This window comes from Phodopus roborovskii, unplaced genomic scaffold (genome assembly GCF_943737965.1).
Source record: "Phodopus roborovskii unplaced genomic scaffold, PHOROB, whole genome shotgun sequence".
In the NCBI taxonomy this organism is placed as follows: domain Eukaryota; kingdom Metazoa; phylum Chordata; class Mammalia; order Rodentia; family Cricetidae; genus Phodopus; species Phodopus roborovskii.
In genome coordinates, this window is record NW_026126459.1 from 5204334 (window position 1) to 5232147 (window position 27814).

Sequence of the window (27814 nt, forward strand, 5' to 3'; positions counted from 1 at the left end):
TCCTCCCTTTCCACTGTTCAAGTTCCTCCATATTCCCTAGGTAGAGGGTCTGGCATCTCAATGAGCCTCCAAATCAAGCAAATGCTGTCCAAGCTACAAGTAGACTATGCCTATAGTACTTTTAGAGTGGGGTGTTACGAGGAGTAAGGCCTTCTGATTCTCAAGAGTAGAGAAGAACAGGGGAGGTGCAGCCATCTTTGCTGCTCACATCCCTGATCTTTGGGCTGACCTGTTACAATTGTCATAAACTCTGCAATCTATTTTTAATTAAAAAATATTTTACATGCATAGGTGTTTTGCCTTCATTTATGCCTGTACACTGCATGCATACCTGGTGCCTGCAGAAGAGGGTGTCAGATACCCTGGAACTGGAGTTACTGACAGTTGTGAGCACCATGTAAGTGCTGGAAATTAAACCCAGGTCCTCTGGAAGAGCAGTCAGTGCTCTTAACCATCTCTCCAGCCCTTGCAGACAATCTAAAAACTCATTTTTTTTTTTTTTTAATCCAGACTGTCAGTGGAGTGTAGCTCAGTGAAAGAGCACTTGGCTAGCTTGCCAAAGCCCTGAGTTTTATCCCAAGCACAGAAGAGGAAGTGAGGGCAAGAGAGAGACAGAGACTGAGTCAGAGACAGAGCCAGATGGAGAGCAACAGAGCCCTAGAAGCGGTGTTGACCCCTTCACACACACCCCAGGTTAAAGCCAGGTCCTCAATAACTCGTGTCCCTTCACAAGAACAAAAAGCAAGAGACCACGTGTAGGGGAAGAGCCTCCTAGACTGCAGAGAACCTAGCCGTTCCCCCTGCTTACCCTCCCTTTTCTCGGGAGATATAGAAAAGCATTTATTTCTAGGCCTCAATTTCCTCGATTGTGAAATGAGGGGGTTGGACTCATTTCTAAAGCTCCTTCCAGCTCTGAGACGCTGTGCTACAAAATGAGAGAAATGTGAACCTTTGGTTGCTATGATCTGAAAATATTTTGAATGTGGAGAATCAAAATTGTACTGCAGCACATGAACAAAATAATATGTTAATGACTAAGAAGATTGCATTTAATCCAATGGGAAACAGCAGAGCCTGTGGTGGTGGTGTGCACACACTTGTCTGTGCTTAGTTTTCTTCCTTGAGCTCAAACATAGATTTTGAATCGCTAATATAGTAATCAGGCCTCTGGCAGCCTATCAGGGCCCAAACATTCACACACTTCAATTAAAATGAGGGGTAAATTCACTGCTGCCTTCTTACATCGTTTCTGTTTGGGTGGTTCTTTTAGAAGAAAAATTTCGTAGTGACAGTGTTGAACTGACAGCCCCTGGAGGCCTCTGGTCTCAGAACTGGGACACGTGGGCGGGAGAACTAGGGATTTCATTAGCATCTTTACTTTCCCACACCAACTGCCCCCCCCCCCCTTACACAGTCGACACAGTCTCGCTCAATAGCATATGCACTCGGACCCTGAAGGCCAAAGGGTTAAGATTGCTAAACCCCGCAGGCATCAGGGCCAGAACATGTGCTCTGGGCCCTGCCTGCGGGGAAAATGAGCCTGGACCCGCGGGGCGGAATTCGGAGAGTGCTGGATAGCGTAAAGGGTCAAGTCGCCGACCTTTCCTGCACCTATGGGTCGCAGCTGGGAGGCGGGCGCAGCTCAAAGGCCCCACGTGGCTCTGACTACAGCCCGGCTCCAAGTTCACTTCCACTCCGGGGCTCCGTGCCCCAGCCGGGCTAGGCAGGCCAGAGTCATCGCACGGCGTCGGCGGGGCTGCTCCGAGGTCCCCGCAAACCTTGCAGAGGCTTCAGGCCCTCTCCGCCAGACGGCCGCGCCCGCACCGGGGCCCGCACCGATTGGCCGGCTAGCGATCGTTGGGCGGGCCGAGGCGGACCTCGCAGCCAGGTGAGGCGCCCCGCCCCTCGACCGCTCCAGGTGCAGCGGTAGGGACGGCAGGGTCCAAGCCCGGGGTCCCGGGACTGGGCTAGGGCACCATGGCAGAGTCCCAGCTGAGCTGCTTAGACGAGGCGCACGTGAATGAGAGGGTGACCGAGGCGCAGGCCGCCTTCTACTACTGTGAGCGGCGGCGGGCCGCGCTGGAAACGCTGCTGGGTGGAGGCGAGCAGGCCTACCACGAGCGGGTCAAGAAGGAGCGACTGCGGGACTTCCTCTCCAGCCAGGAGCGTCAGGCCCTGCGCGCTGCCTGGAGCCCCTATGAGGAGGCCGTCTCCAATGCTGGTGGCAAGGCCAAGGCCAAGGCCCCAGCCGAGCCCGGTGAGTCCCTGGCCTACTGGCCAGAACGTTCAGACACAGAAGTGCCCCCGCTGGACCTGGGGTGGACCGAGTCTGGCTTCTACCGCGGTGTAAGCCGTGTCACACTCTTCACCCACCCGCCCAAAGAAGAGAAGGCACCGCACCTGAAACAGGTGGTCAGGCAGATGATCCAGCAAGCCCAGAAGGTAGGCCTTGACCCTAATCCTGCACCAGTGGAACCCTCCCACTCCCCACCCCCTACCCTCACCTGGTCTCACTTCCCCAGCCACTCTCACCATCTTCTGGGGAATGGTCCCCAGCTCACCCTCACCTGTGGTGAAAGACCTTTGAAAGATGAATATGAACGTTTGTTGCAAATCACAAAGCACTGAATGGATGTTAGTCATCCTTAAACTTTGTCTGGAGGCATCGGCATTGTGTTCGTACACCTCAGTCACATCTTTCCTGGGCAGTGTGGAGGTTGCAAGTCGCTGTGTTAAACTGGTCTCTCAAAGGGCTTGGTCATGACCTGTGCCCAGGGATTTATTTACAAGGTGTATCCTTGGCCATTTCCCTATTTGATCTTCACAACCTCACAAAGTGGGTGGTTGGTGGGGAATGTCTCTTACTCTCCATGCCAGGTGAACTTTTCTTGTGAGCCCCTCTCCCCACAACGACCCAATTCTCACATTCACATCCTTTCCTGGGCTTGGTACCAGAGCCCAGGCAGGATCCAATGGATGAAGGAAGCTATTTTAAGCTCTAGCTGTGGCTTGCCCAGTGCTGGGTGCTCTGACAAGACAGACATTGGACTCAGCCACTCAGGAGGAGGCTCCCATTTAGCCCATCTGCTCCGCCTGGATGTTAAAAGATGTTTCCAAGGAGCCTGGTTAACATTCCAGTTGGACAGCTGGCTGTGGGGTAGGTGAAAGACTAGTCTTTTCCTCTGTGCCCTTGGGTACTTAGGTGATTTCCAGATAAAATGTGGGCTATTGCATTAAATCTGAACTTCAATTAGTTCTATAGTATCAGTTTATCCTAATACTGCATGGGATACGTTGATGCTGAAAGTGACTTTTTGTTTACCTGAATTCAGATTTAATGGGACAGCCTATATTTTTTACTTGCCAAACACTAAGAGGTGATGTACTTTTGTCACGTGTTTATTGTGTTTGCATTATCTTGGCACAGAGGGATGTCCTGGCACATGGGGGAGTTGGTTCTCTCCTTCTACCACATGGGTTCTAGAAGTTGGATTCAGAAAGCCAGGCTTGATGGCAAGCCCTTCCACCTCTGAGCTGTCTAGTCAGTCTTCTCATGAGATTTATTAAGCCACACCAACAGCCTCACTGTCCAGAGGCTTGGGTTCACTGTTCGATTCAACTTCATAAGTGGAATTAGAGGCATCTCTTTTCCTAAAGGTCAAATAGGACAGTGAGAGGCTTTTCTTTCTAGGAGGTATGACCTAGACTGTTTCTAGAGGAGAAGCAATTAACTCTTCACTGCCCATACGTTCACCTTCCTTCTAAAATAATTGTTTCTTGTCTAACTAGGCTTTCTTTGTATACTACACTCAGCTAAAGAAAAAGGCAAAGTTGGCTACAGAGAGAGAGAGAGAGAGAAGAAAGTAGGTGGCAGTACTGGGCAGCAGACTGTAGCTAGGGGTCAAGGGTCAGGACTCATGATGTCATATTCTGTAATATTCACTAAACTTTGATTTACTTAGTGCTTATGACCTGGCACCCACTCTGTTAGTGACTTCCTTATTTGCTTAAAAAAAATTACACTTATTATGTGTGTGTAGGTCAGAGAATAACTTGCAGGAATTTGTCTCTCCTTCCTCTCTGTGGGAGGTTAGTTGTAGGTTTGGAATGGCAGAGAGAAAAAAGCCTGGGATGGACAGACTACTGAGCAGGAAGTGAGAGGTTTCTTTTGCTCCAAATGTGAAGAAGTTTGAGTGTTGGGAACTGAGGACTCTGAGGCTCAGTAGGATTGTGTACAGTACCTTCTTTTACGGTAAGGAAACTGAGGCACAGAGAAAGAATAGGTTGTCAGATGTGGCAGCAGATGCCTTTTCTTCCTAAGCCATCTCACACTCTGGCCCCTTGTTTTTCATGGCCCTCTAGGTGAGACAGTTGTTTTCTCTATCTTTAGAGAAAAAGAAATCAAGATGCAGGACAGTTAATTTACTTACCTAACTTTGTAAGTGGCTGAGCTAGAATCCATACATCGAAGCCCTTGCTCTGAACCAATGTGCCTCCCTGCTGTCCTTTGTCATGGTGTGGTGGGCTGCTGCAAGGGGCTTGAATGGATCTAGTATGGTGATAAGTTATGGTATTCATCATGTACCCTGTTAAAAGAAAGCAGAGATGAGGCCCACCCTGTTCCACTGCAACTTCTGTGACAGGTCTGTCAAGTACTGTGGGATTTCCTTTACTCTTGGGATAAATATTCTCAGCAGAATCTTTTGTGGTTGCAGGCTGACCTGGTGCTTATTTCCAGGACATCTGCTATGTGCCAGGCACTAGCCATAAAGATCCAAGGTGTAGACTTTGCCCTTTCAGCATTTGCTTAAATACCCAGGCTGTGCTAGAAGAAAAAAAAGGAGTTTGAGGCTGTACTTGGAAGCTTCCTGTGGGAGGTGGGTGCAAGGCTTGGAGGGGGAGAGTAAGAAATAACTCAGATGGGCAGTCTCTGAGAGACTACTGAGCCGGAAGTGAGAGGTTACTTTTGCAAAGAAGTTTGAGTAGTCTGTGAAGCTTGATAGGGGTTGAAACTTGGTATGTACAGCACCCTCTTTTACAAGAAAGGAAACTGAGGCACAGAGCAAAAAAAGTTTGCCTAAAGGTCACTTGTGTAGTTATAGAAAGGCCAAGATCTCTATGGTGTACTGGAGATACAGCACTTCCTGACCACTGCCTGGCCCTGCCTCTTGCTCATCCAGCTGGTGAGCATATTTCCTTGGCAATCAGATGAGATCCTCTTCCCCGTTCACCCTGAGGGAGGGAGTTTCCCTTGTTTCCAGGGAGTGTCTGGTTGCCTTGAGGCTGGGTTAGACTGCTGAGATCCCATGGCCTTGGAGGGAAGGCAATCAATCCACCTGGATGCCAGGGATTTGGGGTTTTATTTCATTTAATCCTCAGAATAATCTTATAAGCTGCTATTATTTTTGTTTCCAAAAGATAGATAGGAACAAGGAGCTGCTGTGACTTGGCCATGCAAGGAACTCTTCTGTTCCATACCTGATCTTCAGGGAAAGAGAAGGATCCTAATTAGGGGATGCATTGAAAACACAATTTTGGCTTGGGGAGGAAAGTCCAGGTGTGGAAACCAATGAGGACATGGGTCAGTATGGAGGTGGTCCTTAGTCCTGAGGAAAAAGTCTTTGAGGAGTTAGGTTTAAGTAGCTACTTTGTGAGACTCTGAAAATGGCAGGATAGCCTTCCCAAGCTATGCTGGTACCCAATATTCAAAGATCCAGCTGTGTTTGCTTTTTGAGTGGGGTTTTCTGTTGTTGTTTTTTCCACCTTGAGAGATCTGATTATTTTAATGTGGTTAGTGATTTTCTTTGTCTACTGAACTCCCAGCCTTTTAGAAACCCTGGCTTGTACCATGTTAGCAATTAAGACCAGGGCGAGTTGCTGCTGCTGCTGAGACCTTTGGAACCATCAGGGAGTATTTGACAGCAAGACCCCTTAGAAAGCTGGGAAGCCAGAGTAAGAGGAACAAGCAACCTTAGTCCCACTGGGCTTGCATTGCTCTGATCATGGAGGTCTCTTGTGTGCTAAGCATGCAGTAGAAGAAAAGAGATGGCTGAGACACACCCCCACTCTTCAGTAGCCTAATAGTCTGCTAATCCATCCTTATAATTCAGTATGACAAATGTTTGAGACAAGGTGTGGCAGGAGAGACACTAGTTCACCCCATGAGCCAGGTTAGGGAAGGCTCTTTGAAGTTGTCTGAACACCTGACCTAGCAGGAAGAGTGAGAAGGTACCAAGCCTCTGCTGTCCTTATGACCAGTGATATCCATTTGACTCATGACTCCTGCATTCTGGGGTCCCACATTCCAAATGCACCAGCCACCCATGAACTGCTTGGTTTCCTTGGCACTGTAAGGCAGGCCATTGTCCTCATGTCACAAAGGAACCGTAAGGTCCCAAAGAATGAAGTAACATTTTTAGACCAAGGCCAAGGAGATTTGGAGAGAGGCTCCAGAGTACAAGGTGTGGTAGATAAAGCAGCTGGCCAAACATTTGGGCAAGTGGTGAGAGGCAAGGATGAACAGCTGGGATGCAGTGCCCAAAGACTAACAGCAAAGTCTCGGAGTCACCAAGTCATGTCACCAAGAGACCTGTTTTTTCAGGTGACAGTCTTTAAGGCTCCCTGTCTTTTTCCATAAACATCAGTCACCAGCCACATTCAGCAGATTATGCCAAGTTAAGTGCCTTCTCTGTACCAGGTCCTGTGCTAGCCATTGACATACAGAGAAGTACATATTGTCACTCCCTTGGGGAGTTATAATTGTGGTTAAAGCACTTGCCAGCAATTATGAGGACCAGAGTTCAGATCCCCAGAACCATTGTGAATGCTGGGTAGCTATGGTGGCCAAACTATAATTTCAGCCAAAGGAGAGCAGGTGATCCCCAGAACAAACTGATTAGCAAGACTAGCCTATTGACAAGTTCTGGGTTTGTTTGCGAGACGTTACCTCAACGAATAAGGTAAAAGAGCAGTCAAGAGTGATTCCCAACATCAACCTCCACATACATGGTCACCCACACACATGTGTCAATATACACATATATCACACCACATTCCTGAAGGGAAAAGGTTTACATAATGTTTTACAATCTTACTGGTTTGTAAAATATAGAGCCAGATAATATGCTCACTTATGCCATACCCATCTTGTTGAAGAGCTGGTCTTTTTTTCTAGCTCCCTTTGTCTCATCATTTTCCCCTTCCACCTCAGAAGGGCAGTTGATTAAGAGAGTCTAAGTTATTCCCCTGCCCCCCCCCCCCCCCCCGAGACAACCAGGTCTCACTGTGTAGCCTGGGTTGGCCTGGAATTACTACATAGTACAAGCTGGACTTGAACCTGCAATGATCCTCCACATCAGCCTCCTAGGTACTAGGATTACAGGTATGTGCCACCATGCCCCAGCTTAAGCTGCTCTTTGAAGTTTAACCTCTGAGCAGCTCAGTGTCTGCAGGTCTTACATATTGTCCCCTCTCAACTCTTCTGCCCTTCCACAGGTGACTATTCAACACATTTGAATAGTGGGGTCCTTGTCCCATGAGGGCTGATGCCTAGTGGCCCAACTGCAGCTACAGTTCTAGCTCTACAGCCCTGCTGGTTCTTGCCCCAACTTGTCTGGGCTTCCCCTGCAATCTCTGGGCACTTTGGCTGTGGAGTTCTAAGTCTGTTTTTCTGCTCAGTCATTGTTCCTGAGAACTGAGATCTCTGAGTAATAAAGACTCAACTTCCGTGACAGTGACAGAAGCCAGGCTTTGGAGTTGAAGGGTCTTAGCTTCTGTCTTGATCCATTCCTCCTCTTCTGTGCTGGGCTCCTTTGAACAAATCTCTTCCCACTTGAGTCTGATGACCAATAAAATAGAGGGGGCAATGTCTATAGGTGCTTCAGAAATGGAGAGCTTGTCTGTGGAAGCTAGGTTTAGCAGAAATAGAAATGTTAATTGTCCTGGGACACATCTGCTGCTTTCTCTGAGTAGGAGAGGGAAACTGCAGTTAGAGCTGGGAGAACTCAGGGCCTGGGGCTCCCAAATGTGTGTTTTCTGCTCCTTATAGAGATGTACTCACATCCCCCATTTAGTTCATCTGTTGTTGGCCTTGCTTTGATGGCAGTAGAAGTTATCAGTTTGCCTGACTCCAGCCTGATTGCCTGTGGCACCTAAACCCTTAGGCTGGGATCCCTTTGGATTCGGCTATGAGCAGGGAGGAATAAGACAGAAAAGCATGGAAACACCTCGCAATGCCCCTTCCTAAACTGGGAAGGGAAGGCACACTTGAGGATGGACTCTGGAAGGCCTGGCTACCTGCATGGGCTCAGCCAGAGTCCCTGTACTGTATAGAAACGTCCCCCACACCCTTTGACTGCAGATTTAGAGCCTTCTTGGGAGAGGCATCACCAGCCAGGAGTGAGCTAGGGTTCTGAGCTGAGTGCATCTTTGAACCATTTCTTTCTTTCTTGATTGGGGAGGGGATGCTCAGAAATTTTACACTATGGGTTTCTGAAATTCTGACAGAGCTGTGTACCCCTCTGCTAAACCCAGAATAGAACACATAAAGTAGGACCTTGGTAAGCATGTTCATGATCATCTCTGGGATTCATGGTTGTAAGGCAGGATCTGTTGGGCAGAGATCTCAGATGATCCAAGCCTTTACCAGAGAAAAGGCATCTGAAGCTGGAAACCAGAATTGGAAGACCTCATTCTTACTCCTGCTGCCTCTTTTCCTTCCTTACTGGTTGTTCCTGGGCATATTTCTGCATCTGTAACATGGGAGTGTTTTGCTGCATTGTTTATAGTTACAAGATGGTGCTACAAGGACTGTGCCTTGAAAAGAGTGAGACAGACAAAATGATTTCTGTGAGGCTGGGTTAAAACTGTTAAGAAAGGACAGGGGGGCTCTCTCCTTTAACATTCTGAGGCTCATGGGGAGGTATGATGCTCTAGGACTAAAGCCTGACTGAAATCCCACCCAGATGAGGCTCAAGGCTGTGTCTTTGGGCAAGTGTATATTATCCTTGGGAATTGTACTTTGGGGCCATCTCTTCCCTCTTAAATTTCCAGAAACATTCAAAATGTATTTGTCATCAGTATGCTTTGCCAGCCCAACCTTGGAGGCTTGTAAACTGGCTTTGGAGTTAGACAAGTCCATGGCTGTCAGCTACCCTGATCTGGGCTGAGTCAGGGAGAGAGAAAGCAGTGTTGGAGCAGATAACACAGGCATAGGGGGAGGGGTAGATTCCCCAGATTTCCCTCTTTGGGGCCATAGCCCCTGGACTTGTATTTTCCCTAAAAGTTGAGGACCCTTTTAGGAATTACCATACTAACAGCCCTCCCTGTCAATGTTCTCAGCCCTCAGGATACTGCCTCCCTTTGGCTGCTGGCCAGCCCTGCCTCCCTTATAGAATATACAAAGCAGAGCCTTTTTCTGGGGCCAGCCACCAATCTGAATTGGGAGGAAGCAGGGCCACCTGCCTGCCCTGGCTGCTGGCACTAACTAGCACATAGGTATCCCCTCCCCTCTCCAGGTGCTCTGAGCAGCCAACCCAAGGCAGAGCTCCTGTTTCTTCCAGCTTTCTCTTTCCTTCCCCCAAATCCATGGAGTTGACTCTTGCTAATGATCTCAGAATCTTAGCCTTGGAAGAGAGTCGATGGCTTTCTAATGATTAGTCGCTGGCCCAGCTTCCTGACAATCTGTACTCATCCTGGGTACAGTTTGTAGGCTGGTCATCATTGTGCTGGGCATGTGGAAGGCTCTAGGAAAATGTTCTCGTTCTCTCTCTTGTTCTTTCTTCTTAAAGTAATGAGTCAGAAGATAGTGGGTCGGAGGTAAAGACCAGGACTCTTCTTTTCTGTGACTCCTGAAGGTAGACCGTGAAAAGACCTTAACTTCTCTTCCCAAGGGGTTTTCAAACTGCCCAGAGAATCCCCCATCTGCATGGTCACTCAGCCTGTCTTACCGAGAATGCACTATACACCAGCCACCAGAAATTGATAGGTGAATTAAATGTGAATCTTGCCTAGATCTAATGGGTGAGGCAAAAAGAAAATACATTTCAGTGCAGTGAGGGGTGGGATATGGTGTTGATAGCTATTAGTTATTGGATATTTAAGCTAGGCATTTGGTTTTTGTAGTGCTGTAGATGAAGTACATCTCCAGACCCTACAGCCCCTTAGACTGTGTAATACCACAGCAATTTATCATTTTGTAGATGAGATCAGTGAGGATGAAGTCATACTGCTGGTCAGTAGTAGAGCTGGATGGAGCTGAGATGAGCCAGAGACCTATGCTTGCACTTGTATGCTAAGCTCCCAAGGAGCCTAGGACAGGGCAGACAGTGGGTGGGCTGTGAGTAAGGCTGAAGGCCTGAGCACTGTTAAGTTTACAGTTTCCCTCCCCCAAATGTCCAGCCTGACTGCCTTCACCACCAGCCCCTCCCTATGCTAACCCCCTTAATCCAGTCAGATACCTCCCTTCACACACAGCCCCACCTCTCTGGGGACATCACCTGACAATGGTCTCAATCACTCCTGCTGCTTCTCAGAACCTTCCAGGCAAGCTGCCAACCTCTTGTCCCACTCAGGTAGGCCCATCAGGAAACACTTAGTCAAGCATTTCTTGAGACCTGCCTTACTCTTCAGGGCCTTGCATAGAGCCTGGGGTACAAGGACATAACTCAGACTAGTATATCTTCATTGGATTTTTTTTAAGTAGCTGATTTATCTTCCTAATTATGTTTGGCTTTAAGCTAATGTTAAAATGAGCTTGCATTAGATAATTTTCACTAATTAACACCAACTTAGTGCAGGGGAAGTCATCCCAGAATCATGTCTTGGGGCAGAGAAAAGCTGGCCCAACACAAAGAATTGTTGTGCCAGATAGTGGTGGCACATGCCTTTAATCCTAGCACTCTGGAGGCAGAGACAAGCAGATCTCCATGAGGTCAAGGCCACCTTGGTCTACAGAGTGAGTTCCAGGACAATCAGGGATACATAGACAAACCCTGTCTCGTAAAATTTAAAAAAAAAAAAAAATGCAGTGCTTACTCTCCAGCAGGTCGTGGATGCTTCTTAGTGATTGAATGAATTGATCTTGCTCATGTGAGTATATATGTCCTCTTTCTCTGGAGAGTCAGTTTGGGTCAGATCTCCCTGTATGTCCCCTACATTCAGCCTTGCATCAGTACAGATGTCACAGGATCAGATCAGTAGGAAGTGATCGAGCCTTGCCCTGCAGGATCAGAGAAAGGGCTCTGAACTGAAGCTGAGGCATCTGAAGAGGAAGTGGCCTGCCTGGGCACAGTTTCCTTCCAGTGGCTGCCAGTGCAACCAGGGAGACTAGTGTTTAATGATGTCTAATTAGGGAACCCAAAACAATGTAACATGGCTCCAAACAGCTGGGAAGGCAAGGCTGACAAAACTCGATGTCCCACCAGTGGGATGGTTGCAGCCTGCAGCCATACAGGGAACAGGACCTTGTGGAAACTCCAGCTTTGCTTCTGCCTTTTTGGTGGGCAGAATTCAGGCCCAAATCACATCATTGGCTCCAGAGGGAATGCTGCTTAGGGCATTCACTGTGTGCACATGAAGAGACACTAGCATGGGCCTAAAGAATAAGCCTGAGCAAATATGCATCCTAAGGAGGGTGCATACTGTACTAGAGACTAGGGACAGAGAATGATCCTAAAACAGCCTCTGTAAAGATGAAACAAGGACCTAAATGGACCCTTACCACGTGCACTGGGCACCGACAGTGTGTGTTGAGGTGAAAGGTCCCTAGCCTGCTCAAGTGTTTGGAGGGCAGATCATCTCTGTGAACTCATTGTTAGAGAGGGAAGTAGAAGAACAAGGTTTGGGTTCAGGGAATGTGGAACACCTTCAGCCAGTCTGAGGGACTGTGGCTTGCTTCTGTAGACAGTTAGGAGCCATGGAGTATTTGGGTAGAGATGGGGCATACTTAGAGTTCTGTTATGGGATTCACATGTAGAAAGAGAGAATAACCAGGACAGGGTAGGCTGGTAACCAGTTAGTTAGTGCTGAGAACTATGTATGCCATACTCTACCACGGAGGAAGGGTAAAGGCAGACCAATACACAGTTCTTTCCGGGTATCATTGCATTTCTTTTCTAATCCCGTAAAATAGCTACATTTTCCAGATGGACATCAGAGAAATTAAGCAACTTGTCTCTATCTCACAGCCAACACAGAACTCCCAATTCCAAAGTCTGTTTTCCCTACTATGCTTTTGGACAATGGAGATTTAGGCCAGGGTGGAAGCAAGCAAAAGAGGTTGTAGTTCAGATCTGGGAGTGTTCTTGTGTGAGTTCCTGCAACTTGAGTCCCTCCCTCGGGTGGCTGTCTTGGTCTGCTTTAACACTTTTATACCTTACAAAACCTGAAAATTTAAAGTGTTAAAACTGCTCATCATTCAGATGAGGCCTCTTACATCATTGATGACAAAGAAAGTCCTTGTTACGTACCTAGAGTGCTTTCCACTCCCAGGAGAGTCATTTTCATATGCTGGAAGATTCCTAAACTGTGCAGTGAGCTTGGCAGGTTCTGGGTACCCACTCATGTGCTACTCACATACCAGAAGAGCCTTGCAAAGATATCCCCTTCTCCAAAGCCACACAAACCGAAAGGCTTTCTGCCTTCAGGTTATATATTCTTTTCCAACACTAACCTTCACTCTGCACTTAGACCACCTGAGGAGAATAGGAGTGCCAATCCAGGGTCATTTCCAGGACTCAGGTATTAGAATCTCTGGGCTGTGGAACCCACATTCTGGGAAGCTCCCACCTCCATCCCAACTGTGAGTGCTACCCTGCAAACCTTGACCTCTCGGGATAGCAGAAAATGGGATCCCACAGTCAGTGGTATCTGAGTACAGGCTATTTGATCAGACCCAGCCTGCATAGCCCTCAGCAGCAGGAAGGAAAGGACTGCTCTGTGAACCCAGACAAACCAACCTTCTACCTCATGTAGAATAACCAGATTGGTGGCTATTCTGGGAGGCAGCAGCTGGACCTGTTTGCCAAGCTTCTGCCTCCCTTAACCAAAAGGCTAAAGGTGTGGAGAGTTAGGTTGATAGCAAGTGAATTTAATGATTCCTCATAACTGCACAGGTGATCTTGGAATTTCACAGTCATGACCTTATCCAAACCTCTCAATAGTCCTGCAAGGCAGTCATTGGATTGAAAGTTGGGCCCTGGGCTTAAATAGGGAGCTAGAGGCAAAGCACCTCCCCGCCCCCTCTGCCCGCCACTTTTTTCCCTTCCTCAACCAAAAGAAGTGGTTTTCACCAGCATACATCTGAGGTCAGCAGGCTGGCCCCATGGCCTTACAGGCTCCTGCAGCCATACCTGCCCACAGAGCCTTTAGTTCCACATCACGTGAGCTGGGGAGGCTTGTGGGGAGAATTGTCTGTCTCTACCCACAGTCTCCATTGGCATCCTGGTTTTATGTGCTCTCAGGTGGCCTAGGATGCTATAGCTTGCTATGTCCATATTGTCTGGGAAGACTGTAACAACTGGTACAGAAAAGCCCAAGCCTGGAGTCAGAACCCTGAGCTTTAGTCCCAGCTGTCCTGAAACCCTACTGGATGACTTGAACGTTGGAATTAGGCTAATTGCTATCTAAGACCCTCTCTCTGACTCTGAGAGATTCTTGAGTCTGAAATATTTCTTAACGTAGGGGCTGAGTACAATGGCAGCCTGTGTATGGATGCAGTCAAGCGGCCTTGTGGGGGCTGACGTGCAGATGCTCTCTGCTCCCTGACCTTGCACTCTGTCAGAGGGAGGAGGCTGCCATTTCGTAGTTGCTCAAAGGCACTTTCTGTCTGTGTGTGCTGGGGAAGGCCCTGCATTCTGGCCTGGTTTCTTCAGTAAAGGAGCTTTCCCCCTTGGTTAAGTATTGTCCTCAGTCAGGGCTGGCTGCTCCTTCAGGATCTTCAGTAAGCAGAGTGAAAGCGGAGCCACAGACTTGCTTAGGCAAAAGTACCATTCTCTATGCCCTTGAGGAAGAACTTCAACTCTTCCTTCTAGCAAAAGCACCCCACCAAAAATCTTACTCCAAATCTGTTTCCTCTCTTAACCTAGTGCCTTGTCATTAATGAAATAAAGGAAACTGCAAACAAAGCCATAGCCATATACAGCAAACTCAACAGACACACAGATCTCCATTTAGATATGGAGAATGGCCTGTCCTGAGCTCTTTGCCAAGGGTGGAGCTTCTGAAAGAAATCTGCTCATGTACCTCATCAGAAGCCCACAGCCTGGGAGAGGAGGCGATGATGGGCAGACATTACACTGGAGTGCCTGGAGCCTTTGTTGTTTGCTTACAGCACAGACGGGCAGGAAGCAGAGTGTGGTCAACATTTCTAAGAGAAGGAACTCAGGAAATTCTCAGAGTTTTAAAAGCTGTGTAGATGCTTCATTAGGTTATGGAAGGTTCAGAAACAGAAGGATCTGAGCTGCACAATATTACAAACCCAAGGAGACATTTACTTTTTTGTACCTAGCAATACTTGGCTGTCATCCCTGGGGGTAATGATGATTGTACCTAATGAGTAGAGACCCAGATGCTGTTAAATCCCCTACAGTGACACAATAAAGTGTTCCATCTCCAGAGGTCAATAGTGCTTCAACAGAGAAGTCCAGGGTTAAAGTTATTGTAGGTCATTCATAATAACCCAAAACAAGAAGCAGAGGTGTGGCTTTGCCCCCATGATGGGCCCTACCCATGTCAGGCCTCTAATAGTCTCCACCTCTTTGAGAGTCATGAGACCAGCTGATTCATCAGCTTTTATTTAGGCTATGGAGAAGAAATCAGAGGGCAGAAGGGACAGGATATACCAACCACAAACCTATTCCAGAAGTGAAACAAGAGCCAGGGGATCCTGTGCTAGGGTGACAGTATTCGTGGGAACAGCAAGGGATAATGACCTGGAGAGGGTTCATGGGGGTACAGTGAGGGCTGAGGTTTTCTTCATTGAGGAGGAAAAGCCACCAGACTCTGGTTTTGTCTGTGACTGGAAGTATGTTGAATTTGGAAGGGCCTGTGGAGCTTCTGGGGGATACATCCCAGCAGCCAGCAGCTCTGTGGGTGTGGACATCTGTCAGAGCCTGCTGTAGTCTGGGTCATCTAAACATACATACAGGGCTGCAGGGCAAGGCAGAGCCCTCCTCATCTCTGTTCTCTAATGGCAATTAAGGAAAGAAGCTGGAAAGCTAGAAGAGTCATTAAAGTTGAATGGCAGATAGGGGCTTCCAAACACCCTCCTTCCTACTTCCCCGCCCCTGCTGCCTGGGCAGACTATCAAAGGAGGAGGTGATGAGTTAAGGAAACACCCCTGCAGCATCAGAGCCTCTTTGCCAGTGTGCCTGTGACAGCCTCTAAACAACTGCCAGCTCAAATTAACCTCCTTCTCTATGTTGCACCTCGGTAGGTAACCAGGTGAAGGATGCTGGATGCAGAGCCAGCCAGAAGGGGCTATTTCCCTAGATTCTACGCCTATAAAGTCTTATTTTATTTTTACTTTTTATTTCTTTTATTTTTTTAAAATTTATTTATTTGTAAGCTTCAAGCCTCCATCTTCACCAGAAGCCTTGAAGTTAGACTTGGCATGGAGACTAGTAGGCACACTCAGTGCTTCAGCAGAGGGGTATGGAGCTGGTTTTTCTGGGCCTAATGCTGAGGATGAATGTCAAGCAGGGTACTTATCACCTCTCCAAGACTAGATTGCAAGAACCAGTGCACAATTGATTTTTCCCCCCTATTACAAATATTCCATTGTTTAACTGGTAGTGAGTGACACAGATGGCTGACTCTCACCAGGTTGTCTAAGACCCAGCTTCCTGCAAGCTAGTCCTGGTAACTCTCTGCCTCTCTCATTCTGAGGTAGAGGCCAGGGTAAATTTTAACTTAACTACTTGCTTTTCCAGTTACAAAATATTAAAAATGGGGATCCAAGAAGTCAGCTGGAAACTGGCCAGACAGTCCTATGCAATGTGCGATGAATCTGAGCTGGACACTGGGGATAGTTTAGAAATGGGAGGGGTCAGTGGACTGTGGCCTCAGGTGGTATAGGATGAGAAGGTGGTTAGTTAAGGCATGGATGTGGAGGTCAAATGTTTACATGTCAACCTTTACATGGTTCTGGGAATCAAACTCAGGTCATCATGCTTGATTCCCCCTGGAATGAAAGGTACTCTCTGTAGGACCATGATACCATGTACCTCCTTCCCCAAAGCCACTGTACCCTCCCCATACCTTCAGTGGACTGTGACAGTCCCACTGGAAGACTTGAGCATGTTTGATTGGTTGGCCTCAAGTACGAAAGAGCTGATGTAGTTCATAGTTCACAGTCCGCTGCTGTCATCAGTCCACCACAGAACCTCTCTTGTTTTCTCTTTCTCATTTTCCCCATTCCTTTCTCCTGTGCTCAGTGTAAATCCTTGGACATGTTTGTATCCTAGAAAAGTATACAGTATCATGATACTATTTTATATAAATAGTATGTGTATATGTAACATACATATACACATAAGTAGTATGTGTATATATAATGTATATACATCATATATACACATACACAGCTATTGAGACAGTGCCTCTGGTAAGCTAGGCTGGCCTGGAACTTGCTTTGTAGCCAAGGATGACCTTGAACTCCTGATCCTCCTTCTGTACATCCTAATGCTAAGATTACAAAATCAAGCCACCACACTTTTGACTCAACAGCTAAGAGTACTTGCTGCTCTTGCAGAGGCCCTTGGCTTTTTTCTCAGCACCTACATCAGGGCATTCACAACCACCAGAGGAGATCCTGTGGCCTCTCTAGCCTCCTCAGCACTTACATGTATGTGATACACATTTAGATCCACACATATGCAAATAAATTCTTAGGAAAGATCTAAGAACTGAACATGGAACACATTCATTGCTTACATCAGTTGTGGTACATCCTCTCCTCTGCCCATTTCCTTACCTTGTCATCCAGGGAAAGATATTGAAATTGTTGCCAATTCTTTATTTCCCCAAGGGAAGCTGCTGAGTGTTTCTTTCCCTCTTCTCTTATAGACCTGTGCCAAGATCGAGGCAGTTCCCCAGGTACTTGGCCAGGTATGCTTCTGCTGCTTCATAGCACACACTTGAATCACACTTACTCTAGTAAGTTCCACTACCTCACCTAGTTCATATTTTACTATTCCTTAAATCTATACTACATCTGTAATTACCTCTCCTTCTCAGCCTGCATTTTGTTTGTATCTCCTCTTTCTTGTCTGCTTTTAGTCCTTTCCAAGAATGGGGTTTTTGATTTGACGTTTCTGAAATATCATGTAGCAGTGATACATGCTCTTGGGCCAAACATAACCTGTTTCTTGTTTAACCATGTACTAGCAGTGTGACCTTGGACACATTGCTTAGCCCATGTATTTACTTCCTCACTTGTGAAATGGGAATAACAGTCCTTCCCAGTAGAGCGAGTGTGAAGAATCAGATTAGAAAAGTTACCCAAAGTGCATGAGTTCTTGGAGACTATTTAGTAAATGTCCACTCCCATCATCAGTCTACACTAGTCATGGCACCCCAGAGAAACAGAATCAACAGTGTGTATATATACAGAGATGGGGGAGAAGGAAGAAACACTTGATTTTTTTTTTTTTTTTTTTTTTTTGGTAGTATTGTTGGATGATGGTGTTGATAAAGATGATGCCAGGTTATGTCATGAACTTTCTGTACATACCAAGATGGCCATGAACTCCTGCTTCTCTTGCCTCCACCTTCTTAAAGCTAGAATTACAGGTGTATATACCACACCTGACTAGAGAGATTACTTTTTAGATGAAAGTCTAAAACCTCAGGATAAACCAGCAGGCTAGAAACCTAGGGGAGAGTTGTAGTCCAACTGCAAAGGCATATGACTTGTAGAATTTCTTCTTGTTCAGGAGAACTCGGTGTTTGTCTATGAAGGCCTTGACTAATTAGAGAAGCCCCCCCCCCCCACGTCTGCCATACAAACACAATAGAGGAGAGTCTTCACAGAAACATCCAGAATGGTATATCACTAAATATCTGGACTCTGTGGCCCAACCAAATTACTGGGAAATTAAGATCCATAGTGCCTCAGAGTCTTTGCTAGAGCTGTGCCTTCTGTCAGAAATGTTCACTTTGTAGGTCCCTCAAAGCAAGGAAGGTACAGTTACCCTGTCTCGGCCTGGTGCTCCTGGCCAGAGCACACTCACAACATAGCAGCCCAGCTAAGTTCCCTGCTCAGTTCTCACCCCAATCCTTTCTTTTCCCTATTTCTTTCTCACCCAAGGACACCTTATTCATTGTAAGGCTTGTTTTATTCTTCTCCTTTCCTGGCTAAAAGCAGCACTTGCCTGTCTCTCACTGCACATCACATGTTACTGTGAAACTCTTAAGATGTTTATCTCTTTCACCTTATGCCTTAGTTATTTTGTGTAAGTGGCTTATCATCCTGGTGGCAATAATAACTTATCTGTCTCAGATCCTCACTGTGTCTATGAGGGCCCAGCAATCATCATGTGGGTGTTAATGACTGGCAAATGGAAGAGCTAGAAAGCAGGGTGGTGGTGGTACACACTTTAATCCAGCACACGCCTTTAATCCCAGTATTTAGGAGGTTGAGGAGGCAGAGGCAGGTGGATCTCTGTGAGTTTGAGGCCATCCTGGTCTACAGAGTGAGTTCCAGGACAGCAGCCAAGGCTACACAAAGAAATCTTGTCTTGAAAACAAACAAACAAACAAAGAAAAAAAAACAAGGAAGAAGAAAGAAAAGAAAAACAAAGAAAGAGTTAGAGAAAGCAGTAAGTGACATTGTAGGAAGTGAGGGAATAGAGAGACCTCAGAGGCTGGAATTTGTAGTGTAGTGTAGTGTGAAGATGGTGATGGTGTTGTAGGTGATAGAAGTTTATTGAATGTACCACCATGACCCAGCGAGCCATTGAGTTCATAACACATTGAGATGAGCACCTTTTTTTTTTTTTTTTTTTTTTTTTTGGTTTTTCAAGACAGGGCCTCTCTGTGGCCTTTGGAGGCTGTCCTGGAACTAGCTCTTGTAGACCAGACTGGTCTCAAAGATTCGCCTGCCTCTGCCTCCTGAGTGCTGGGACTAAAGGCATGCATCACCACCACCTAGCTAGATAAGCACCATTATTATCTCCATTTTCCTGTCAAGGAGTCCAGAGTGCTGGAGTTGGCCTGGCTAAAGAGTCTGTATTTTCAACTACTGATTGAGGACTCAGTATGTGTTGGATGTGTGTGGCACTATACATGCCTTATCTCTAATACTCATGGCCAATTATAAAGTACAGGGCATCTCAATTTTGCAGATGAGGAAACAGGCTCACTGTGGTTAAGTATCTTACCTAAGGTCATATAAGTAGAAAGTGGTGGGTCTACAGTGTTTGGGGCCCACAAGAAACCCCTTTAAGATAGGACAGGGATGGTTTGTGCAGGGAAATGGGAACAACTCAAGTTAGAAAACTGGGTCTTCACAAATGAACACACAGGCGCAGTCAGGGGAACCTGAAGAAGAAGGAAGGAAGGTCGTCTATAGGAGCCAAGGGGCCAAGGACACCCTGAGAACATGACCCACAAAATCAACTAAGAAGGGCTTATAGGAGCTCATGGAGACCCGTGACAAACATGGACCCTGTATGCATCTGAGCTAGGTCCTCTGCATATACCTTGTGGTTATATAGCTTGGTGTTCCTGTGGGACTCCCATCAATGAGGCGGGGGTATCTCTGACTCTTTTACCTGCACTTGGGGCCCCTTCCCTCCTATTGGGTTGCCTTGTTCAGTCTTGATTATAAGAATTTGTGCCCAGTCTTATATCTTTTTCAGGGGGAGGGAGGCTTTGAGACAGGGTTTCTCTGTGTAGCTTTGGAGCCTGTCCTAGAACTCTCTCTGTAGACCAGGCTGGCCTCTAACTCACAGAGATCTGCCTTCTTCTGTCTCCTGAGTGCTGGGATTAAAACTGAGAGCCACCAATGCCTGGCTCCAGTTTTGTATTTTGTAAGTTCATGTTGTTTGATGGATATCCCTGGGGAAACAGAGGAGGAGTAGGTGTGGGGGAGAGGGAAGCTGGGGGAAGGATTGGGAGGAGTGGAGGGAGGGGAAACTGCAGTCTGAGTGTAATATATGAGAGAAGAATAAATGTTTTAAAAAAGGAAAGCTGGGGAATTAGAGAGATAGCTCAGCAATTAAGAGCACTGGCTGCTTTCCCAGAGGTCCTCAGTTCAATTCCCAGCAAACACATGGTGACTCAATCATCTATAGTGGGATCTGATGGTCTCTTTTGGCATAAAGTTGTACATGCAGATAGGCACTTATATTCATAAAATAAATAAAACTAAAATAAAAACAAAACAAAACAAAAAACAAAAAACAAATTGGGTTTTCCCTGAGGTGAAAAAGGCCTCTGCTTCTAAGGGAACACACACAATCAGGGCTGGTTTTTGTATGTGAGGGCTCCAGAGTACTGTTTTTAATTTGATGATGGGGTAGGAGGGAAGGCTGAGCATCAGAGGTCAGGGGTACCTGGCCAGCTCTAGCCCTATCAGCATTAGCACCAGGGCTGTGCAGAACTTTGCATAGCTGTAGGGAGGTAGAGTGCCCTGACCTTCTGAGACAGTGATGTTTATGCAGATCTGTGGCCAATGGGAATGAACCCCTCCCTCACACCTTTGCCATAACATCTCCTCATATCTGCTCTTTCTATGTGGCAGCAGGGGCAGCTCTCTCCAGGCTCCCAGCCCTCTCCTGAAGGGTTCTGGAAATTTCCAGAGCAGGCTGGGATTTATCCAGGATGAAGTAACAGCAACAGTATTTGTACTCTCGGGCCCCTCACTGGGTTCAGTGTGCTCTCAAATGTGGGTACCTGGAGAATCCAGAAGTGGTGGCAGGTAGGTTTTTTGTCTCTTGGCCATCAGTTGCCCCAAAGCAAGGTGGTCCTCTCTGGGCAAGTATGTCTCAGAACATGTATCAGTTACAAGATGTCTCAGCAGTGCCTTCTCTGTCCAGGTCATTGCTGTCGTCATGGATCTTTTCACTGATGGGGATATATTCCAAGATATTGTAGATGCTGCCTCTAAGCGACGGGTCCCTGTATACATCATCCTGGATGAGGCAGGAGTGAAGTACTTTTTGGAGATGTGCCAGGGTCTGGAGCTTGCTGATTTCCGCATTCGGGTGAGTTGTACCACTGGGACAGGCTGTGGTCCAGAGATGAGATGGGAAACTCCTTCTGCCCTTCCTTTGTCTCTTCCCCCTTCCTCCTCCCAAGCTCAGGTTAAAGTTCAAGATCCTAATATATTTCCTTCTAGGTAAAACCATGACTCAGGAACTTGTAACTGCTTGCTTATATATCCTTAATACTTTTTTGTTGTTCTAGAGATGCCAAGGCTAAAGGAGGCAGCTCTCACCCATTCCTAGGATGTTCAGTCTATAGAACCACTGGCTTTACTGTCAGGTTCAGCATAAGGCTGTAATTCTCTGATCAAGAACTTTGAGCAAGAACTCTCCTGAGCTTGTTAAAAGTAAAACATGTAAGGCTGAAGGAAGCAGAGAATTTTGGAAAGACTTGAGCAGCTGTCAGGGTCTGTGGACCTCTCCCAAAGCAAGACTTGGTGCAGAGCCTAGAGGCCTCCCCAGGAAGAGCAATGGTGTCTTTCTCTTCTCTACAGAACATCCGTGTCCGTTCTGTGACAGGGGTTGGCTTCTACATGCCCATGGGGAAGATCAAGGGGACTCTCTCATCGAAGTTCCTGATGGTAGATGGGGACAAAGTAGCCACTGGATCTTACAGGTGTGTTGGACTAGGATAGGGGGGTGCCCAGGAGACCTGTATTCATGGTAATTGTTCAGGAATGTGCTAGCCTAGAACTTCCACAGTCATGGTTATTTTTTTGTTTTGTTTTATTTTTTTTTTCTTTTTTATGTACTTTTTCTTTTTAAGTATGAGTACTCTGTCTGCATGTATCCCTGCAGGCCAGAAGAGAGCATCAGATCCCATTTTAGATGGTTGTGCACTACCATGTGGTTGCTGGGAATTGAACTCAGGACCTCTGAAAGAGCAACCAGTACTCTTAACAACTGAGCCATCTCTCCAGCCCCTGCAGTCATGGTTTTAAGAGGCATTGTCTGTCTTGGTCAAAAACAGCCTCCTACCCAGTTCCTTTCTGTTGACAGATTGATTATTCCAGAAAGAAGACCAACTCTTCCTAGGCAGTAAGCATTGCCTGCTTGTCATGGTCCTCAGCAGCTGATTGTATCTTGAGGCTGGTTTGGGGTGGGGTAAGAAGGAAATAATAGGGACAAGGTCTGGGGAAGCAATGTGAGGTGTTGTCTTAGTTACTTTTCTATTCCTGTGACAAGGCACCATTACCAAAGTAACTTAAAAAAGCATTTCATTTCGTGGCTAGAAGGTTAGGGTTCATGGCCACCATGGTGAGGAGTGTGGCCGCAGACAGGAGTGTTTCTGGAGTAGTGGCTGAGAGCTCCCATCTTATCCCTAAGCACCAGGCAAAGAGAGCTACCTGGAAATGACTTGGGTTTCGGGAACCTCAGTGCCCACTCCCAGTGACACACCCCCTAGGTGTGAGATAAGACCACACTGCTAATTCTTGCAAACAGTTCTATCAACTGGGGACTAAGCTTTCAAATATATGAGCCTGTGGGGGCCATTCTCATTCAAACCACCACAGATGTGGCACAGAAAGATAACTCCAGAATTTGAGTTGAAAACAAAGTACCAGGTATACGAGAGCCATCTTTTTCCTCTGAAAAAGTAAAAATCTAAGTGAAACTTGAGCATATGTAACAATAAATAAATGGTCTGAGTCCTCTGGAAGGATCTTGGAAGGATCAGTAGGGGTGAAACACTGCTAGTGATGGCACAGCTTAATTCTGATGTATTGGCATATGTTTGTACCAGGAAGTGTGCTGGGTATTTCATTTGAGCCTCAAAGCTTTGAGACAAAGACCTGCCATGTTCTACCTTCTATGGCATGTTCTACCTTAGGCCCTCTAAGCCACATTGTACTAGACACATGGGAAGAGTGGATGTGGATTCAGGTTTGATTTTCAAGTCCCATGGGAAAGAAGGGGGAAGGGAGAATTTGGCCTAGGGAAAGGAGAGCAATCCAGGGTGAGGGCAAGAGGCACTTTTCACCAGGCATCAGACAGTATGGCCACAGTGACAGAGCAGGTTGAAGGGAGGAGCTACTGGTAGGACAGTGGAGAGATCTGGGCCCACCTATGTCTGTGCTTTGTGTCCCCAGCTTTACCTGGAGCTCCTCCTATGTGGACAGGAACCTTCTTTTGCTCCTGACAGGGCAGAACACAGAGCCCTTTGATGTAGAGTTCCGGGAGCTGTATGCCATCTCTGAGGAGGTGAACTTGCACCAGCACCTGGGTCTGGCAGGCAGGCTTGGCCTCAACTACTCTTCCACTGTAGCTCGAAAACTTATCAACCCCAAGTATGCCTTAGTGGCAAACAGCCACCCTCCTCCAGGAGAGATGATGCGCTGGGCGGCCCGGCAGCGGCAGGAAGCTGGTGGCAATGCAGAGGGACAGGAGGACAGTGGAGGTGGTGAGTCTGCCCGGCGTCTGGAGAGCTTTCTGAATGATCTGGTTACAATAGAACAGGTATTACCCACAGTGGAGCCCATTCCCTCAAGATTGCTGAGACCAAAGGATGGCAGGACGGTCTCTCAGGTGCATGTAGACCTGAGGCACAAATCCCGAGAGGCACTCCCCCAGAATGGCAAAGGAGAATCTGCCAATGGAGAGGCCACCCCAGCCAAGGAGAGCAGACGCTTGAGCAACAGGATCTTCAGCCGAAGAGTAAAAAGGTCTGCGGTATTGAACAACATGACCCCCTCCACTGAGACTCTTGCGGATGTGGAGTATCCTCTGGGGAAGAGGCCCAACGAGGGTTCCAATGCCAACATATCAGGTGAGCCTGCCATTGAACCTGGTGACCCTGGACTAGTCAGTGCAGGTCCAGTTTCAGATTCCTCATCTCTGAGGGAAGAGTGATACATGCCTTGCTTGGTGTTTAGCACAGCAGTAGGCATGGGATGGCCTAGGAGGACTCTCTTACTCCTCCATGGTATTCAGATCACCTTCATAGTAGCTTCAGTAAAGAAGGAAGTGTGACAAGTTTTCCTTTTATAAATGATAAAACAGTGCACAGCACTGGCTGTGAGTCTAGGGCTCCTTCTGGCCATCCTGCTCCTTGTTGTCATCAGACATACCCAGTCCCACTAGTCCTCCTAGTTTCCATGATAATAGTTAGAACCATTTTCCCCATGTCTGATTGTAAAGTGGATTTGCCCTCTGGGAGAGATTGGTGATGTGGAGCAGTGGCATCTTTTCTAACCATCTCTCTGGGATCTCCTTGAAGCCATGTCTTTTTTCTCTTTCTCCAGAGCAGTCTCCAACGTGACTTTCAGTAGTCTGGTAGTGACAAGCAGGCTGCTGTGGAGCCTTCCTTCTCAGCTTCCCTGAGTTGGAAAGACTTCTGTGCTGGGATTTTTCTTCCTGTGGTTGCAGGGCTTTGCAGTGATGAGAACTGAGCTTCCTGGCTGGCTTACTATGTGAAAACTGATTGTGAAGTATCTGTCCTGGGCTGCCTGGGGACTCCCAGGACTCAGGTATCCCATAGACTTGACTCAATCAATGACATAGAGCAGGGAAGTCACCACTTTTCTCCTAACTAGAAGCATGTGGTGTCCTGTTGAACTCAGGGATGTAGCTCCCTCTTAGAATAGGTCTAGGGGTGTCTGCAGTGTGGCACAGTGTGAATACTAGGACCACTCCCTCCCATCCCCACCCACCTCACTCCCCGGCTGCCTCCAGTGGGCCCACACTGCACACTGCTTGAGCAGCTTGGCAGGCCAGGTTCCACACACCCTCCTCATCGATGACCCACATAAGTCTAGCTGCAGGTGGACACTGGGAGAATTGCATTAAGGACTGTAAACATGGATCAAAGCCAGGACTTGTCCTTGTCCTATCAAGTGAAGAGTGTCTGGTTCCCCATTCCCATTCCCCTTGGGCTTCCCTGACTCCCCAGCACCAGATGCTGATGTGCTCTGTGTCTCTTGTTTGGAAGGAGGGTTGCCATGGTGAACACCTGGCAAGGAAAAGGAGGGAGCAAGCCCAACCACAAAGGGGCTGTTTCCCAACTCCTGACTGGAAGTGAGGTGGAAGCCTTCTCTTCTCCTGCCCCTCACCCTTAGGTGCTGTTTCCATAGAAACACAAAGTCCATTGTCTTGTCCCTTCCTGCTGCCTCTGGTGTCTGATTCACCTGCTTAGATGACTTGGGCAGTTAGTGTTTGCTATCCCTGCCTATCTCTGAGCATTTATTTGTTCATGATGCTCTGGAGCCAACTAGCAGATCCCATTGTGCCTTTGGGAGCTCCTGCTCCAGAGCACCAAGCCCCCTAAGCAGAAGAAGGGCTGGGTAAGAGTGGCTAACACACATAGGAAAGTCTGAAGTGTGTCGTCCCCACTTCTAGCCTGGGGAAGAACATAGAGGTAGAACCCTCCCCAAAAACATACTCTTGCCACCCCACCAAGGTCTGAAATCCTAGTTCTCTACTGAGACCTCTAGCTCCTGCCTCTTTCTTGCTTGAAGGAAGAGTCAAGAAGCTGTGTTTCTCCTCCCCAAGGCTCTCCCTATATTTCCCAAGCCCTAGGCTCAGGGACATCCTGTGCTTCCCTCAAGGTGGCAGCCACTGAGGAGCTGACTACACACCTAAGAACATAGCATGGCCGCCATCCTGGGTCACCTGGAGCTTGAGTTGGATTGGAACCACTTGAGTTGCTTCCTCAGAGAAGGAACCCATCCAGGTTCCTTCCCACAGGGAGCATTCAAGCTGAGACAGACAGGGGCAGCATGATCTTAGCTCTTGACACATTGCCTTCCCCTCTTCAGGGCTGTCTCCTCTTCTAGAGAATGGGTAAACTGGGGAGGGCTTCTGAGGTCCCTTTGAGTTGGTGCTGACTGTCCTATCTGTCTTTGTACCCTCTTGTCAGAAAGAACGTGGGTGGATGACAGGGTGGGTGAGAGAAAGATAGGAAAAGCTAAGAGCTGACAGCCTGTAAAATTGCTTGATAAGAAGTATATAGTTGTCAAACAGCATGCAAATTTTTGCAAACCCAGGTGTGGCCCTAGGGAGAATCTCAGAGAATCTCCTCCTTTGGGGCTGGGGGAGGGGAGAGGGGGAAGGGCACCGCAATGGCTTCAGCCTGGCAGTTTGAAGACCCAGAGCCCCCTCTAGTGGCTCAAGCTGGGTGTCCTCTGCTGTTTGCTTTTCCACTAACTAAACCATGTCCTCACTGGATTATTAATGTCTGCCTTCCTGGCCACTTGCCACCTGTGCCCATACAGGATCTCTGGGAAGGCTCTCTGAGAGAGATTTCCCACTCTCAGGAGAGCACAGCCAGGGGTACCCTATTTTAAAACCCTGTGATTAGAGTCTACACTGCTGGGTTGGGCTCCGAAATCTGCATTCTTTAAAACCACTATGAAACAGGACTTAGTCAACTAAATGTATCTTTCTCTGGATGGCATTCATCATATTGGTAATGTTAGTGGTGCTGACAGGAAAAAGAAAAAAACACTTTGGAAACCAAAGCTTTTATCATTGCTGTTGCCATGAAGATCCATTTCATCTTTTAACTAGTCCCCACTGCCAAGAATTTGAAATTAAACACTGAATAAAATAAGAAGCATAACATAGGAATGCCAGTGTCAAAGAAATTCATGTAACAAAATAGTGGATTTCAGGATCTCCAGCACATGAACACATTCAGTGCTAGAATATGATGGCTGCCGTGACCCTTCCCTGTTTTTCCAGGTGGCACATGGCAACAGGTACATTAGCAGGCCATGAAGCACTGACAGTAGGCATCTGCATTTTGAACAGGAGTATTGGTTTTCCCACAAAGCTCTCCAATGCAGAAGGGTCTTCAGACTAACACCAATGCAGTTAATTATGGGAGACTCGGGCAAAGCTCTGCCCTGGGGGAGTCACTAGTCTAGACAGGGAGGTCCTATGTGTTGTTCTTGAACTCCTAGGGGGATCATTGGAAAATGGACAATGCTCTCGCTCTCTCTCTCTCTCTCGTTTTTTTTTGAGAGAGGGTTTTTCTGTATTGTTTTGGAGCCTGTCCTGGAACTCACTCTGTAGACCAGGCTGACCTTGAACTCACAGAGATCCTCCTGCCTCTGCCTTCCGAGTGCTGGGACTAAAGGCATGTATCACCAACACCCAGCTGACAATGGTTTTCTAGTGTTAAAGGGGACAGAGTGAAATGCTGTCACTCAGAACTCAGGTGGTTTTTGCAAGTGTTTGCCTGATGGTAGTATCCCACCAATAAGATCCTTGAACTCCAGAAGGGCCAACCCCATGTCCATGGACAGGCTGGGAGGAAGGACAGCATGATCCCTGCCTCCCAGAGCCTCCTCAGAGCAGTTGCAGCTGTCTCTAACAGGTTAGAGCTGATACCATTTCCCCATTTCTGTGGAGACTGGAAGGCCTGTAAGGCTGTGAGGCTCCTGGATTTGGGGACTTCAGGCTTTTCTATGTTTCCCTATGGGGCTAGTGATCTTTGATGTCTTGCCTGGAAATCTGAGTCCTCCTCAGGGGTGGACTAGCAGGGAAGTGCTTCGGATCTGTGGCCCCTGTTCTTGGGATTTTTTCACTCAAGTGTTGCTCCTGGGAAGCATGGGTCAGGCCCCAGATGGTGTGGAATCTGTTGTCATATCTGATTATCCTGAGCCCTG

General features: G+C 47.4%; 1 protein-coding gene across 1 annotated transcript in view; it reads left to right on the top strand.

Moving 5' to 3' along the window:
- Nucleotides 1-1912: 1912 nt before the first annotated feature.
- The window catches only part of Fam83f (family with sequence similarity 83 member F), a 29975-nt gene continuing 4073 nt past the window's right edge, over nucleotides 1913-27814 (top strand). The window contains exons 1-4 of the mRNA XM_051189410.1: nucleotides 1913-2442; nucleotides 21039-21206; nucleotides 21701-21822; nucleotides 23297-23973. Coding sequence (XP_051045367.1) covers nucleotides 1978-2442; nucleotides 21039-21206; nucleotides 21701-21822; nucleotides 23297-23973 — 1432 coding nt within the window. The 5' untranslated portion in view covers nucleotides 1913-1977. The remainder of the gene's footprint in view (nucleotides 2443-21038; nucleotides 21207-21700; nucleotides 21823-23296; nucleotides 23974-27814) is intronic.